Consider the following 14,910-nt stretch of genomic DNA (forward strand, 5'->3'; position numbering starts at 1 on the left):
GTGCCACGCAGAGAACTTAGTGGGCTACAGTTTTATAATCAAAGGAAAAATGGGGAGAGGGAGAAGACCACCTTCTTCCTCATTCTTGAATAGATGTCAAGCTTCCTTCATGGGGCTGGGAAGTTTTCTGGTCCCTACATGGTCAAACTGGGACTGTCATGGCACAATGGAAATGAGCAAAAAGGCGGTAACATATACTAAAATATGGTAAATCATCTCAGGTTTCAGTATAATGTCACCTTTTCCTTATATTTTTGTTTTAGTGTGGTCAGAAAAGCATGTCCTAGGAATCATTAACTTACTGACCTCACTGGGCAGGATGTGGGTCTCATTCCACCATTGTTTTATTGTTTTGGGGCATGTCTCATGCTTATGCTGTATGGTTTTGTTGCTAAGCAAGCCTGCTTGATCTTGTGGTTAAGCAAACCTACTCTCTTGAGTGATCACTAACTTACAGGTTTTTTTCCTTTACTTACAATCACCTACTGGAATTAACTATTTAATCACCTACTTGCTCCCTTTACTCTGTCCCAATCACTATTATTTGTAGACACATTTTTTTCTCAAAAAAAAAAAAGGAAAATAAACTTATTTTGAAATGTGTATACATTAAGTAAATTTTGACTGTTCTAGCTAATGAAATTGTAGCTTAGTAAAATATTAATTTGTCCTACTCATCTTAGTGAAATAGACATATGTCTTACTCTGGACTAAGTTCATATGTGGTATCTTTCTCTTATTCATTGAAAACAGCAAAACAGCAAAACCGTTCATATCCTCTTAATAGCTTCACTTTTGTTTTCTTTTATCTCATTGATTTGTACTTTTAAAATTGCTCTTAAAAACTTAAGCTATAATTATATATTTAAAATTAAGACTAAAAATTGTGCCTCAAAATGCATATTAAATAAGCGATGTATACATTAATATATACAGAGAAAGTCTGGGGCAGAATATCATTTAATTTTAATATAGGCACAATTAGTCTCAAATTAAGCAATTTTTTTCCGAGAATTAATGAATATAATGCTGGCATGCATAAGTGGAAAAGAGAATTAAAATTTGTTACTTTTTCAGTGTTATCCTAATACTTGTTTTAGTCATGCATTTGACTCTACTTTTGCCTTTTTATCTTACATGTTTGTTTGGTTTTACATATGACACAATCATATAAGTCAGAGAAAACTGGACATAAGTCTAGACTTGATAATAATTAGTTGTTTCACTTTTGGCCATGCATTTTTTTCTTTTCCTCTTTTATACAGTGAGAGTAATAATAATACATATCTCTTACAGCATTGTGATAAAGTACTTAGAATAACAAATACTAAATACTAAATTTTAGTTCTAAGATTATTTTTTGAACTGATTTTAAATTTGGCAAGATTACATCTTATTTAAAGAGCTGGGTATAAAGCCTGTGTTTTATCAGTTTGATTTCAGTTGACCTGAAATAATCTCTCACAATTGAATATTTTTCTTAAATGACACTAGGATAAGTTACCATCATGTTCTCTTTTCTTTATAATATTATTTTATTGTCAGTCACTGAGGTGGCCAGTAGGTGTCCATGACTATCACACCCAATTCTCTTTATTCTTACACTTCTTCCACCCTCCCAGAGCTGTGTGAAGGTGATTTTACATGTGCCACTGCGTTAGTGTTACTCTCCTACATACAAACAGGCACACACCAACTTACCCATCCATCTAGTACCCTCTCTGGTGACTCATCCTTCATATTTCAGTGCTCCTTGGACTGTGTTCAAATAAGATATATAAACTTAGATAAGATTAAATATACATTGATGGTATTTGGTACCCTTTTACTGCGAAAGAAAAGCAAAATATACAGTACTAGTATTTACTATTGCTCTTCTTTGGAAATATAAATACATCACTCTTTTTTTTTTCTCTATAGACACCTATGAAAGAGACCTATATTTCTTTGTACAATTTAATTTAAACAAGGTATGTAGTCACTACAGATCATTTATTTGCAATTGTGTTAAATAATATTTGAAGTTGTATGCTGTATTTTATATTTACGTATTTTGTATATATTATATAACATACCTCTTTTCAAATACATGAATAAACAATTTGCAATACTATGAGATACATTTTGGTTAACAGATATATGCTTTTTAAAGATTTAATTGCTTTTGCTAGATGAAGGGTTTAATTTCTTTTTCTTTGTCTTTATAGACCATCTTAACAAGCACTATACTGAAAAATAGTTACATAAGCAAAAATGAAATGCGGCTTGGATACATCCATATATGGGGGAAAGAAAAGACTCCTGTTAGTGAGGTTAATCTCATATATAATGGAAATAAAGAGTCTGTTAACTTTGAAAACGCAGACCTGGAGGTAAGTGATGTAAGAAGACGTTTCTTTTTTAAATGGAGCTATTCAAAACGTCTACATGAATGTCTTGTATTTCTTAGCCCTAAAGAAACATAATTATGGGTCAACTATTGCTTCCTTGTTTATTTATTTTCATTAAACATCCATATCTATTTCCATATTATCATCCTTGGTAACATATAAATCAACCTAAGGGCATCTATTTTATAATTGTTCTGATGTAATCAAAGCGAAGTTAAATTTGCATTAAATCTTTAAATCATTTTCATCCCTCAAAACCTAATACTTGGGGCTTCCCTGGTGGCGTGGTGGTTGAGAGTCCGCCTGCTGATGCAGGGGACACGGGTTCGTGCCCCGGTCCTGGAGGATCCCACATGCTGCGGGGCGGCTGGGCCTGTGAGCCATGGCCGCTGAGCCTGCGTGTCCGGAGCCTGTGCTCCGCAACGGGAGAGGCCACAACAGTAAGAGGCCAGTGTACTGCAAAAAAAAAAAAAAAAAGCTAATACCTTTCAAAACCAAAATGTTCACATTTGAACATTTAATATATCTTAGATAAAATATACTTGAAAATCCTTGCAAAATTAATAGAACTGTCTATTAGCATCTATGAATAATTTGACATAGAGCTGTGTGAGCATATGATTTACACAAAGGAGTCAGGATTCTTATGTTAAAATCCCTTTGCTGCTAGTAACGAACTTTTTATGTTGAATAAATAATTTCAGGACTTCTTTTTCCTTACAGTTAAGTAAGAATATGCAAGTAAACAACCTCTTAAACTCCTTCCAGTCTTAAATTCTGTGAAAGTAGATTTCAAAGAACATATATTCTAGAAGCCAGCTAACTGTTTAAAGTCTTTGATCCAAGTTTAAGGCTACATCTGCACTGCTAAAACTTTGACTGTGTGTACACATACCTGTTTGTGTTTAAAGTTGAATAAAAACAACTAGCTTTTTATCAACTAAACACTTTGGATGAATTTAACTTACAAAATAGCTAGTTGTTTGTCTGACTACAACTTAAAAATATAGTAACTGTATCTTGGGCATAATTTTAGGTTTTCATAAATTGTACAAGATGTAAGAGTTGAACAGCACCTGAGAAGCCATTTCTTCCAGTTGAAATTTAGCATCTATCCTATTCTTATTGCTGTTCTGTAGGCAATCAGAATTTCACCTTTAATATGCAACTATTTCTTAATTACTACTTTGGCATTAAAATACTTCTATTTCTTTAAATTCTATCAAGGTTGGAAAATTAGAGTTTTATATATTTAATGACTCTCCATGGTAAAATAAAAGTTGATAACCCACCACCTCACCCCCATTTTTCTTCTTTTAAAATTTCACCTGTTTATAAAATTCCAAAGTAAGGGAATCAATGATTTAGTCCAGTGGTCTTATATGGCAAACTAAGAAACGGAATCTTTAAAAAGGAAAATTAATTCCTCAGGAATAAATAGTCAATGATTATCAATCATAATTAGAAATCAGTTTTTCTGAACAGCCCAATGTTCAATGAGATAAAGAACACTGGTTTTCCTTACATTTTTTCTTGTTCTTATTTACTACAACAATGGTGAAAAATAAAGCTCACAATTTTTACTATAAAAGTAAACTAAATACAGTCAGCTGAACAAGGTCAAATAAGATATTTTAACATATCAAGTATTATTTCAAGATAATTTCGACCAAATACTTGGCATAAAAAACACCACTTATAAAGAAAAGTTCATTCCACTGCTTTCAAACACATTCACAAAGAATTTTAAATATTAAGAATAAATTTTTACATAGTTCATTATCTCAATGATTCCAAAAGAAGATATTAACTTTACTAACAAAGGAGTAGTCCCTTCTAAGCATATTTAAATAAAACAAATATTTATGAGCATCTACTGTTTTCTGAGTTTTTATAGATATAAGGGAAAAGGAGGGAGTAGTCAAATTCTTTCTCTATTTTGGTTGTGCTTTCCATGAGTGTAGAAATTATATGCAAAGAACATTTAATTGCTCTATCAATACAATTTTTAAAACACTTTCCTAGCAGCAATTATGCCTAGTTGCCATCTGTACAGGTATTAAAATCTATGTGAGGTACTGCTTGTTTTTCACTTTTGATATAAAGGAACTAAGTTAGGTTTTGGTGTAAGATGGATCAGTTTCAAACCTAACAGATACTAAAAAAAATTATTTACCTTTCAAACTCTTCTATTATGAAGCATGGGAAATAAATCCTAATACGCTGTGCTTTAGTGAAGAATAAATTTTATAAATTCCCCAGTGAGTGTTTGGTATTTGTTTAGCAGTAAAGAAATGTTGGTTTTCTTCTTCTCTTGCATATTTGATGACTGAATTCAACTTTCTGAGCTAAGGCACTGAGAGTCATGTGAGTCTATTGGAGCAATGGAAAAATCTAATGAAATCGACATATTATAAAAAGATTACAGATGATTGTTTGAGTACAGTGGCTTAATTGGTCACCTCCATACTTAGTCCCTATATGGTCTGACAGAGATTCTCTCCAGTGAAAGAAAGTAACATGCACAATGAAATCATTGGCAATAAATTCAGCATGTTAAAGCCCTTTAAGATTGATGTAAAGGAAAACATATTTCTAAAATCTAAGTTTTGTCTCTAGATGACTGGATAATATTTGAGGGCAGAATGCATAGAGATCTATGTAGTACAGTTAAGAATAACTGCATATTTAGGAGTCATGGAGAAAGAGTAAAGTAGTAGAAATAAGATAATTGGTTAATAGTCTCAGTTTTTAGTTGTATTTTGACAACCATTCTCCCCCTCTGAGACTTATTTTCATCATCTGTATAATGGGTGGGTTGGGTGAGACTATTACTGAAATGGTTGTGAACTCTCTGGAAAAAAAATTAATCAAAATGGAAAAGAAAAACAAGCTATACCTGTTTACTAATAGAGCATTTATTTATGGAATTAGTTTTTGTTAAAAAAATGGTTCTGGTTAAGCAATTAATTACCATTTTATTTTTTTTTTAGATATTAAACATTGATCTAAGACAGAATAACGTTACTCTAGATGAGCCAATAGAAATCAACTGGTCATGAAGATCACCATCAGTCCCAGCTGTCAAAGAGAAATTAACATCTGGATTTAAGTTTCACCATACTTATTTACTTATTCACCCTAATTATTTACCCTCTTCATTTATTTCTTATATTGTGTAAAATGTGATTTTCATAACATCTATCTAAAGTTATTGCAGTGTACAATATTAATACTGATTTTATAATATTAATGTGGCTTTGATTCAATGTTTTAACTATTTAGAAGAATTTAATTGTTCTAGTTACTCTTGCTAAGTATCAGCTAAAACTGTAGACTAGTTACTAAATATATATGTGTGTGTAATTAAGATATAATTAAAATAGGTGATTTTTAAATTAAGCAAAAGTTTTATGTAATTTTATATATTTTCTTCAGTGTTTAGTAGATTTGAGTTATGTACCAATAATTGTCATCAGATTTAATTATTTCTTAGTGTGTACATTTAATTAGAAAAGAGAAAATAAAATATATATAAGTACATACAGTGTACATTTTAAAAAATTTTCCAAAAGAAAATTGTCTTGGTTTGGGTTGCTATAACAATTTACCATAGAATGAATGGCTTAAACAATAAATATATATTTCTCACAGTTGTGGAGCCTGGGAAGTTTGAGATCAGGGTACCTGCAGATTTGGTGGCTGGTGAGGTCCCTCTTTCTGCTTTACGGACAGCCAAATTCTCCTTGTGTCCTCACATGGCACAAAACAAAGAGAAAGGATGCAAGCTCTCTGATGTCACTTCTTCTGACACTAATTCCATTAATGAGGGCTCCACATGCATGACTGTGTATGTACCAAAGGCACATCTCCAAATACCATCACACTGGTGATTAGATATTCAACATATGAATTTGGGATAGGGGGACACAAACTTCAGTCCATAACAAAGTCCAAATTTCTTCTTCTAACTTTGCTTTATGGATAGGAGAAAAAAATATTACTATCTATTCTATTTAGTTAGTTGAATAAATCATCTTAGCTCATTCATTAAGGTTGGAGGACTAAGTCATGGCCTAAAATAGTAATTGTTGATATTTTTTTAACACTTAGGTTGCTTTGAATTTACTTAATCAACTAATATCTGTAACTTGATATAATTCTTTCCTAATTAGAATATTAGAATATTGTTATAATGAAATATTTAAGACAATTCATAACTCAGAATACAAGGACCAGGGAAAAATAAAATGATAATGATGGCTATAATCAAAAACACAAGAAACGAGTGTTGGTGAGGTTGTGGATAAAAGGGAACCCTTGAGGACTGTTGGTGGCAATGTACATTGATGCCACCACTATAGAAAACAGTTTTGAGTTTCCTCAAAAAATTAAAAATAAAACTACCATATGATCCAGCAATTCCATTTCTGCGGATTTGACTGAAGAAAATGAAAACACTAACTCAGAAAAATATGTGTCACCAATATTTATTGCAGCACTATTTACAATAGGCAAGATATGGAAACAACCTAAGTGTTCATCAATGGGTGAATGGATAAAGAAGGTGTGATACATATATACAATGGATATTATTCAGCTATAAAAAATAATGAAATGTTGCCATTTTTGACAACATGGATGGAGTTTGAAAGCATTATGCTAAGGGAAATAAGTCAGAAAGAGAAAGACAATACCATATGATATCTCTTATATGTGGAATCCAAAACAAAAACAAACAAAAAGCAAACAAGCAAAAAACTCATTGATATAGAGAACAGATTGGTAGTTGCCAGAAGCAGGGCTGGGGAATGGGAGAAATGGGTAAAGAGAGTCAAAAGATTAAAAATAAGTAAATAAATAAAATTAGAATATCGCTATGGTAACTCAGAATACAAAGACCAGGAAAAACAATAACGATAATGACAATAGTAATAATAATGAAGTTTACTTCCAAGAAATATTATAACAATTAAGGGGAATTGACAAGCAAATTATAAATTAAAAAACCAGATGCTGAGAAGGAATCCAGTCATTACAGATGAGATTATAAATGAGTGCAGCCATTTTTGGAGGGCGATAATGTCATTCGTATTCAGTAAAGTTGTTTGTATTTTCCCTTTGACCCAGGGTTCCACCTTGAGATATTCTCACAGATGTGCAAACAGACGTATGTACAAGCATACTCAATTCTTATTGATGAAAAAGAAAAAAAAAAATCATTGACTGCTGTCAGTTTAGAGTTAGCTTGGTCCTAAAGATTATGCTGTGGTGTTTTTCTGTGAAAATAAGTATTTTTCACAGAACACTTACATCAGACAAGTTCATCTGTAACCACAATGGAACAAGACAATAAAAAGACCACTCCATAAACATTTTGAGAACAGAAAACAATAGAAAGACTCTCCAAACCACAAAATACCAAACGAACACCTGCTTCTCTAAGTTAATATGAGTGACTTGCTTTTTTTAATCAATTGCAGCTTTAGTCCTACTCCATTCCTTCCACCTCCAGAAAAATAAATTAATTTAAAAAATAATTAACACAAAAGCATCAATTTTGACTATGATATCAAAGAAGTGGAGATAGTGTCTATCCTGGTAATTCTCCTAATGACAATATCCTATATGAGACCTAAGTCACTTTGCAAAAAGAAATTTTGGTCCTCATAATGAAATATTAGTTAAAAACATATCAGCTTTCAATATACACCTAACTGGTTCAATGTGATTATTACTAAAGCAATTGTTATTTTGTTTTCAATGTCATACTTTATATATGAGTGTGAAGGCTTCTAGGTATACATTTTAAAAGGGAATGATAAGTTACTTGCAGCTATCCATATAAAAATGACATTTCTATACTTTGTCTCCTAAACAACCTGAGGATGTCTATGCCTTTGTTCTATGCCACCACTATTTCTCTTTATAATATCTCTAATAGACCCACTAATTTTTCCTTGCCTTTTCCAGGCAAGGAAGAACTGACTTACCTTAGGGAACTTCAGGGTATCAAAACAACTTCCCCTATAATAGTATCCTATTGCTGTGTTAAAAAATTATTACAAATTTAGCAGCTTAAAACAACTCAGATTCATTATTTCACAGTTTCCAAGATTTATGAGGTGGGTCATGGCTTAGCAGGCTGCTCTGCTCAGGGTCTCAATGGCTGAAATCAAGAGTTGACTGGGTTGGGCTTCCCTAGTGGCACATTGGTTGAGAGTCTGCCCGCCGATGCAGGGGACACGGGTTCGTGCCCCGGTCTGGGAGGATCCCACATGCCGCGGAGCGGCTGTGCCCATGAGCCATGGCCGCTGAGCCTGTGCGTCCAGAGCCTGTGCTCCACAACGGGAGAGGCCACAACAGTGAGAGGCCCGCGTACCACAAAAAAAAAAAAAAAAAAGTTGACTGAGTTATGTTATCATCTTGAGACTACACTGGGGAAGAATTTACTTCCAAACTTTCTTAGATTGTTGGTAGTCTTTATTTCCTTGCATTAGAAGGACTGAGGACCTGCCTTCTTGGTGGTTGTCAGCTACAGATTGCACTCAACTTCTAGATATTGCCCTCATCTCCTAGAGGAGTTCCTTGCCATGTATGTTTCCTTAACATGGCACTTAGTCAAGGCAGCAAGAAGAATCTCTGAAGTGAGTCTGCTAACAAAATAGAGCAAGGGTCCCCAACACCCGAGCTGCAGATTGGTAGGAATCGGGCCGCACAGCAGGAGGTGAGCTGCTCCCCCCTGCCACTCCCCATTGCTCTCATTACCACCTGAACCATCCCCACCCCAGCCCCTCCACCCTGTGCATGGAAAAATTGCCTTCCATGAAACCAGTCCCTGGTGCCAAAAATTTGGGGACTGCTGAGATAGAGTATTGTATAACATAACATAATCATGGGAGTTACATCTCATCAAACTTGTCATATTCTATTTATTAAAGGAATTGAAAGGTTCTATTCACACTCAAGGGGAAGAAATTACACAAAGGCATGAACACCAGGAGGTGATGATTATGAAAGCCATCTTAAATTCTATCTGTTCTATCCCCAAACTTACCCATGTGCCAAACAGAACACAATCAGACAGATAAAATAACTCACTATCAGAAATAAGGCTCCACCAAGGATTCTAAAAACACTAGACCAAAGACAATTATGTCTGTACCTGACAAACCATGGCAAGCACTATAATAATCAATTATCAATATTTACTGAGTATTAACTACACACAAAGATGTATAAGACATCATATTGGCATTTGGAACCAAATTTCAGGTGAAGACAAAAGATTAGCATGAACTGACAATCAGTCCCTCATTCCATAAAAAGCCAACCTATATTAGCAATACTAAAAAAAAAAAAAAAGTTCAAAATGAGTATTAGGCAAATGTCTATCAACAGATGACTGAATAAAAAAGATGTATATATATTTACAATGAAATATTACTCAGCCATAAAAAAGAATGAAATTTTGCCACTTGCAACAACAGGGATGGACCTGGAGGGTATTATGCTTAGTGAAATAAGTCAGACAGAGAAAGAAAAATACTGGATGTTATCACTTATATGTGAAATCTAAAAAATAAAAATAAATAAATAAATATAACAAAACAGAAACAGATTCATAAGTACCACAGAACAAACTACTGGTTACCAGTGGGAGTAGGGATAGGGGGAGGGGCAAGATAGGGTTAGGGGATTAAGAGGTACAAACGGCTATGTATAAAATAGGTAAGATAACAAAGATATATTGTACACCACAGGGAATATAGCCAATATTTAAATAACTCTAAAAGAAGTGCAATCTATAAAAATATTGAATCACTGTGTTGTAAAAATGAAACTAATATCACTTTGCACAACAATTACACTTTCATAAAAAAAGTATTCTGCAATTAAAAACTATTACACTAAATATGTAATATGCTTAAATTATGATTCTTTATCTACCCAAAATAACTTTATGAGATTTATGTTCTTGCCAGTGATACAGTATGCTAGAGAATGGAGGTTCCTTAAAAACTAAAAATAGAACTATCATATGACCCAGCAATTCCACTACTGGGCATATACTCTGAGAAAACCATAATTCAAAAAGAGTCATGTACCACAATGTTCATTGCAGCTCTATTTACAATAGCCCGGAGATGGAAACAACCTAAGTGTCCATCATCGGATGAATGGATAAAGAAGATGTGGCACATATATACAATGAAATATTACTCAGCCATAAAAAGAAACGAAATTGAGCTATTTGTAATGAGGTGGATAGACCTAGAGTCTGTCATACAGAGTGAAGTAAGTCAGAAAGAGAGAAACAAATACCGTATGCTAACACATATATATGGAATCTAAAAAAAAAAATTGTACTGAGGAACCTAGTGTCAGGGCAGGAATAAAGATATAGACATAGAGAGTAGACTTGAGTACACGGGGTGGGAGGGGGAAGCTGGGGCGAAGTGAGAGCAGCATCAACATTTGTACACTACCAAATGTAAAATAGCTAGCGTGAAGCAGCAGCATAGCACAGGAGATCAGCTCAGTGCTTTGTGATGACCTGGAGAGGTGGGATGGGGAGGGTGGGAGGGAGTTTCACGGTGGGGAGGGGATGTAGAGATGTATGTGTGCATGTGGCTGATTCACTTTGTTGTACGACAGGGACTAACACAGTATTGTGAAGCAATTATACTCCAATAAAGATCTATTAAAAAACAAAATTTTTTCTGTTTTATTTTTTTTATTTTATTTGTTTGTTTAATTTTTGAATTTTATTTTATTTATCGTTTTAGACAGCAGGCTCTTATGAGTTATCTATTTTATACATATTAGTGTATACATGTCAATCCCAACCTCCCAATTCATCCCACCACCACCACCACCCCCGCCACTTTTCCCCCTTGGTGTCCATACATTTGTTTTCTACATCTGTTTCTCTAAAATAAATGAATATTTTTTTTTTTTTTTTAAAGAGAGAATATGGGGCTTCCTTGGTGGAGCAGTGGTTGACAGTCCGCCTGCCGATGCAGGGGACGCGGGTTCGTGCCCCGGTCCTGGAAGATCCCACATGCCGCGGAGCGGCTGGGCCCGTGAGCCGTGGCCGCTGAGCCTGCACATCCAGAACCTGTGCTCCGCAGCGGGAGAGACCATGACAGTGAGAGGCCCGCGTACCGCAAAAAAAAAAAAAAAAAAAAAGAGAGAATAGTATAGACTAGAGGTTTAGAAGTGTTGTCCCCTAAAGAACCCTAACATTTCTGTAGAGGTTTCTTCAAATAAACGAAAAGAGAGATTTAGCAGGCCAAGTCCCCTAGCCCATTCTCACATTACCCATGTTAGCTCTGGTATATGTGACTTATGCACTTGGCTACCCAATAAGCTAAAGTCGGGCATCAAACAGATTTGAGTTTGAATTCTAGTTCCAACATTTAATAGTGTGATGTAGAATGTGCTGCATAATTTTAGCTATCCTCATTATCCATACATAGTGATTAGTGGCCACATTTCAGATCACAAAGTTATATATAGGATGTAGAAAATACATGGTATTCACGATCTTCCCTAGTGATTCACAAAATCAATGTTACAAATCTGATTTAAGGGTTAAGAAGAGTAACTCGGTGATGACTACATCAAGGAGAATTTGCAGTAATACAAAATAAAATAGCCCATATCTTTAAAAGTCATATATTTTATATTTTAAGCCCCTCTTCAGTCTATTATCTCCTCTCTACTTTTGCTCAGGTCACCATTGTTTCTAACCTGGAAACACTTTTTAGACGCTCTTAAATATTTATTATTGCTTCCACTCTCATCTCCTACAATCTTTCCCAGTTATAACATACTACAAAAAAAATCTAAGATACAAATCTTATCATTTTATTTTCTTTAATGATTCCCCTCAAATAAAATCCCAAACTCTTACTAGCAAATAAAAGGCTATAACTGAATGGGAAAAAAAAAACTGTAAAGTCCTACTAAATATTTTAGACAGATATACCTTATTTTTGATAAAGAGGTTTAATTTTAACCTAATCTCCCACCCTCATTTTGTTTCTTCCCCACCTCATTACCTAGAATGTTGTTTCTTTCTTATTCTTTCAACAAACTCTTGTTATCATATTATAGCTATGCTTCACTGACAAATTAATGGGCAGATTTTCTAACTCCTCAAAGCAAAATTAGTTCTCTCTTCCTTCAAGTTTCCATAGTATCTCCTGTATTACATTACCTTGCAATGGAAATTGGCTATTTATACCATCCAACTAGATTACGACCTTTTGATGACAAAATACAGGGATTGATTGCTGGCTTTTTTCCAATGACCAATACCTAACTCTGCACACAGTAGTAGGTGTTAATAAATGTGCTGAATAAGGAAGAAGAAGAAGGAGAAGGAGAAGGAGAAGGAGGGAGGGGGGGAGGGGGAGGGGAGGAGGAGAGGGTGGCCTGGCAAATTGATGGCAGCATCTTTCTAGACAAGCTACCAGATCTGTGAGTTTTATATTCTTTTCTCCCTGCTTCTCCTTTCAGTTGCTTACCTCATTGCTGGTAATGAAAATCTTCATTGACTTCCCAGTGTTAATTTCACTGGGATTTATGTTTAAAGAAATTGTCTTATTATATATGTATTACACAAGTTTCCATTATTAAAAAAATAATCTGTACTCTATATTAAAAATTCCCTTAAATGATTTGACATTGAAAAGATTAGAACAACATAAAACAATAAAAGTAAAAATGATAATGATGTGGAAATTAAGTCTGAACTATGTAGATATCATGCACATTTCTGTTTTCCTCTAAATTTGTTCCCCATATGCAACATGAAATTAAATCATATCTAATGTAGTTTCCTCTGCATATTAGATCATTCAAATGGCAAGTCTGTATTTGACATAAATAGAAATAGTGGTTGGTGGGTGATAAATTAGAAAAAAGTACATAGGATTTTTAATAAGTTAAAAAAAATGGCTTTTTTTTTTTTTTTTTTGTATGGATTGAGAAAGTCATTCTAGGTGAGGAGAAATCCAAGAATAAGGGAGGGACAAGCTAACTGGTACCAAGCTCTCTGCAAAGAACAAAATATATTTAACTTAGTCTATCTGAAGTTAATATTTTTACTTACATCAAAGGTGTGAGAGCAGCTGCACACTGCACACAGAGGACTCTCTCCCTGGGAGAGCTTCTGGTTTAACTAGGTGGAAAATGTTGAAACATCTTTTGAGCAGTTGAAAGACTGCAGAGGAGATTGTGGTGCTTTTATCTTTTGTCATTACAATTTTTTATGAATGCATGTTTCAAAATTAATACAATTTGCATAATATTAGGGGAAATGAAATATTATTTTATTAACCCATATGTTTTACTTTTCAAGATACAACTCTTAGATTCCAGAGTTTGACCATAATGACAAACTACTCAATAAACAAATCATCTCATAATCTCTCTTGAGAGCATGTATAATATCATACATACGTAAACTGAGTACTATAGTTTGCAGTTGTTTGTTAATATGTTCTTAATTTTTATATCTTCCAAAACATATCTTTTTATCTTTTCTCAAAATTTAAATATTCTTCTCCTTATATTTTCTTTTAATGAAATTGTTGTATTTTCTATTCCAAGCTCAATTAAAGTTGGAGAAATTATTTGAAGTGCGTTCTTTTATAATTCTTTTTCTTCTGCTTCTTGTCTTTTTTTATAGCTCCTTATTACATTCTTAGGTATTTCAGCTATTCTCTGAATAGCTGGATATAAGTTTGTTCCTTTTTAAATTTGACATATCATGTAGGACTTGAAATTATCAGCCATTTGATCAAATAATTATTTCCTTAATTACCCAGGTCTTTCACATTTTGTTCCTGATGTGTGTTACTGCCATAGCTGACTAAGCTTTTTCTCCTATGATATATGTTATTCATGTCTCTTAACGTCATTTTAGTAAATATTTTAAAACTCTTTGATATAACTTTCTGTTTACTATGAATATGAATGTTGGTTCATTTTTTACATGAATATTAACTGTATGTAGTGACCACACATCATTTTACTTTAAAATGAGATTGCAATAAAATAGGTTAACTGGTAACAAAATACACATATTACTTTCAGTCCCTTTATCACTTTGGACTTTGTAACTTATTATCAACTAGCATTTCATTTCTCAGCAGTAAGTTTGGGAAAATATTATAGCTCACTTAGGTGAAATCCATACTTGAAATATATGAATATGATGTAATATTCAAAAAAGTCACAATACATGATTTGGGAAAAATAATTATCTAGAAGTACAATAAGATTAAATAGCATTTATCATACATTTACTCTTAAACTTCATCTGATGTGGTAGTATAAGTGTGAAAGTTATTATCAATACACAGAAGTTATGGTAATGTAAATCTTAAGAATTTGGAAGTAAGATGTCTCTGAAATCAACATGCAATGGTTCAGAGCAGAAATATGTAAATTAACCTTAGAGGTATTCCACATTGCCCAAAGGCTCACTACATCCTTTTCCCTTCAC

General features: G+C 33.6%; 1 protein-coding gene across 1 annotated transcript in view; it reads left to right on the forward strand.

Moving 5' to 3' along the window:
* SI (sucrase-isomaltase) overlaps window positions 1–5,452 on the forward strand; it is a 96,523-nt gene extending 91,071 nt beyond the window's left edge. Inside the window, exons 45-47 of the mRNA XM_027113432.1 lie at window positions 1,921–1,970; window positions 2,208–2,372; window positions 5,384–5,452. Coding sequence (XP_026969233.1) covers window positions 1,921–1,970; window positions 2,208–2,372; window positions 5,384–5,452 — 284 coding nt within the window. The remainder of the gene's footprint in view (window positions 1–1,920; window positions 1,971–2,207; window positions 2,373–5,383) is intronic.
* Window positions 5,453–14,910: the final 9,458 nt, after the last annotated feature.

This window comes from Aethalodelphis obliquidens, unplaced genomic scaffold (genome assembly GCF_003676395.1).
Source record: "Aethalodelphis obliquidens isolate GAN/ISIS:26980383/991018 unplaced genomic scaffold, ASM367639v1 scaffold1, whole genome shotgun sequence".
NCBI classification, from domain to species: Eukaryota; Metazoa; Chordata; class Mammalia; order Artiodactyla; family Delphinidae; genus Aethalodelphis; species Aethalodelphis obliquidens.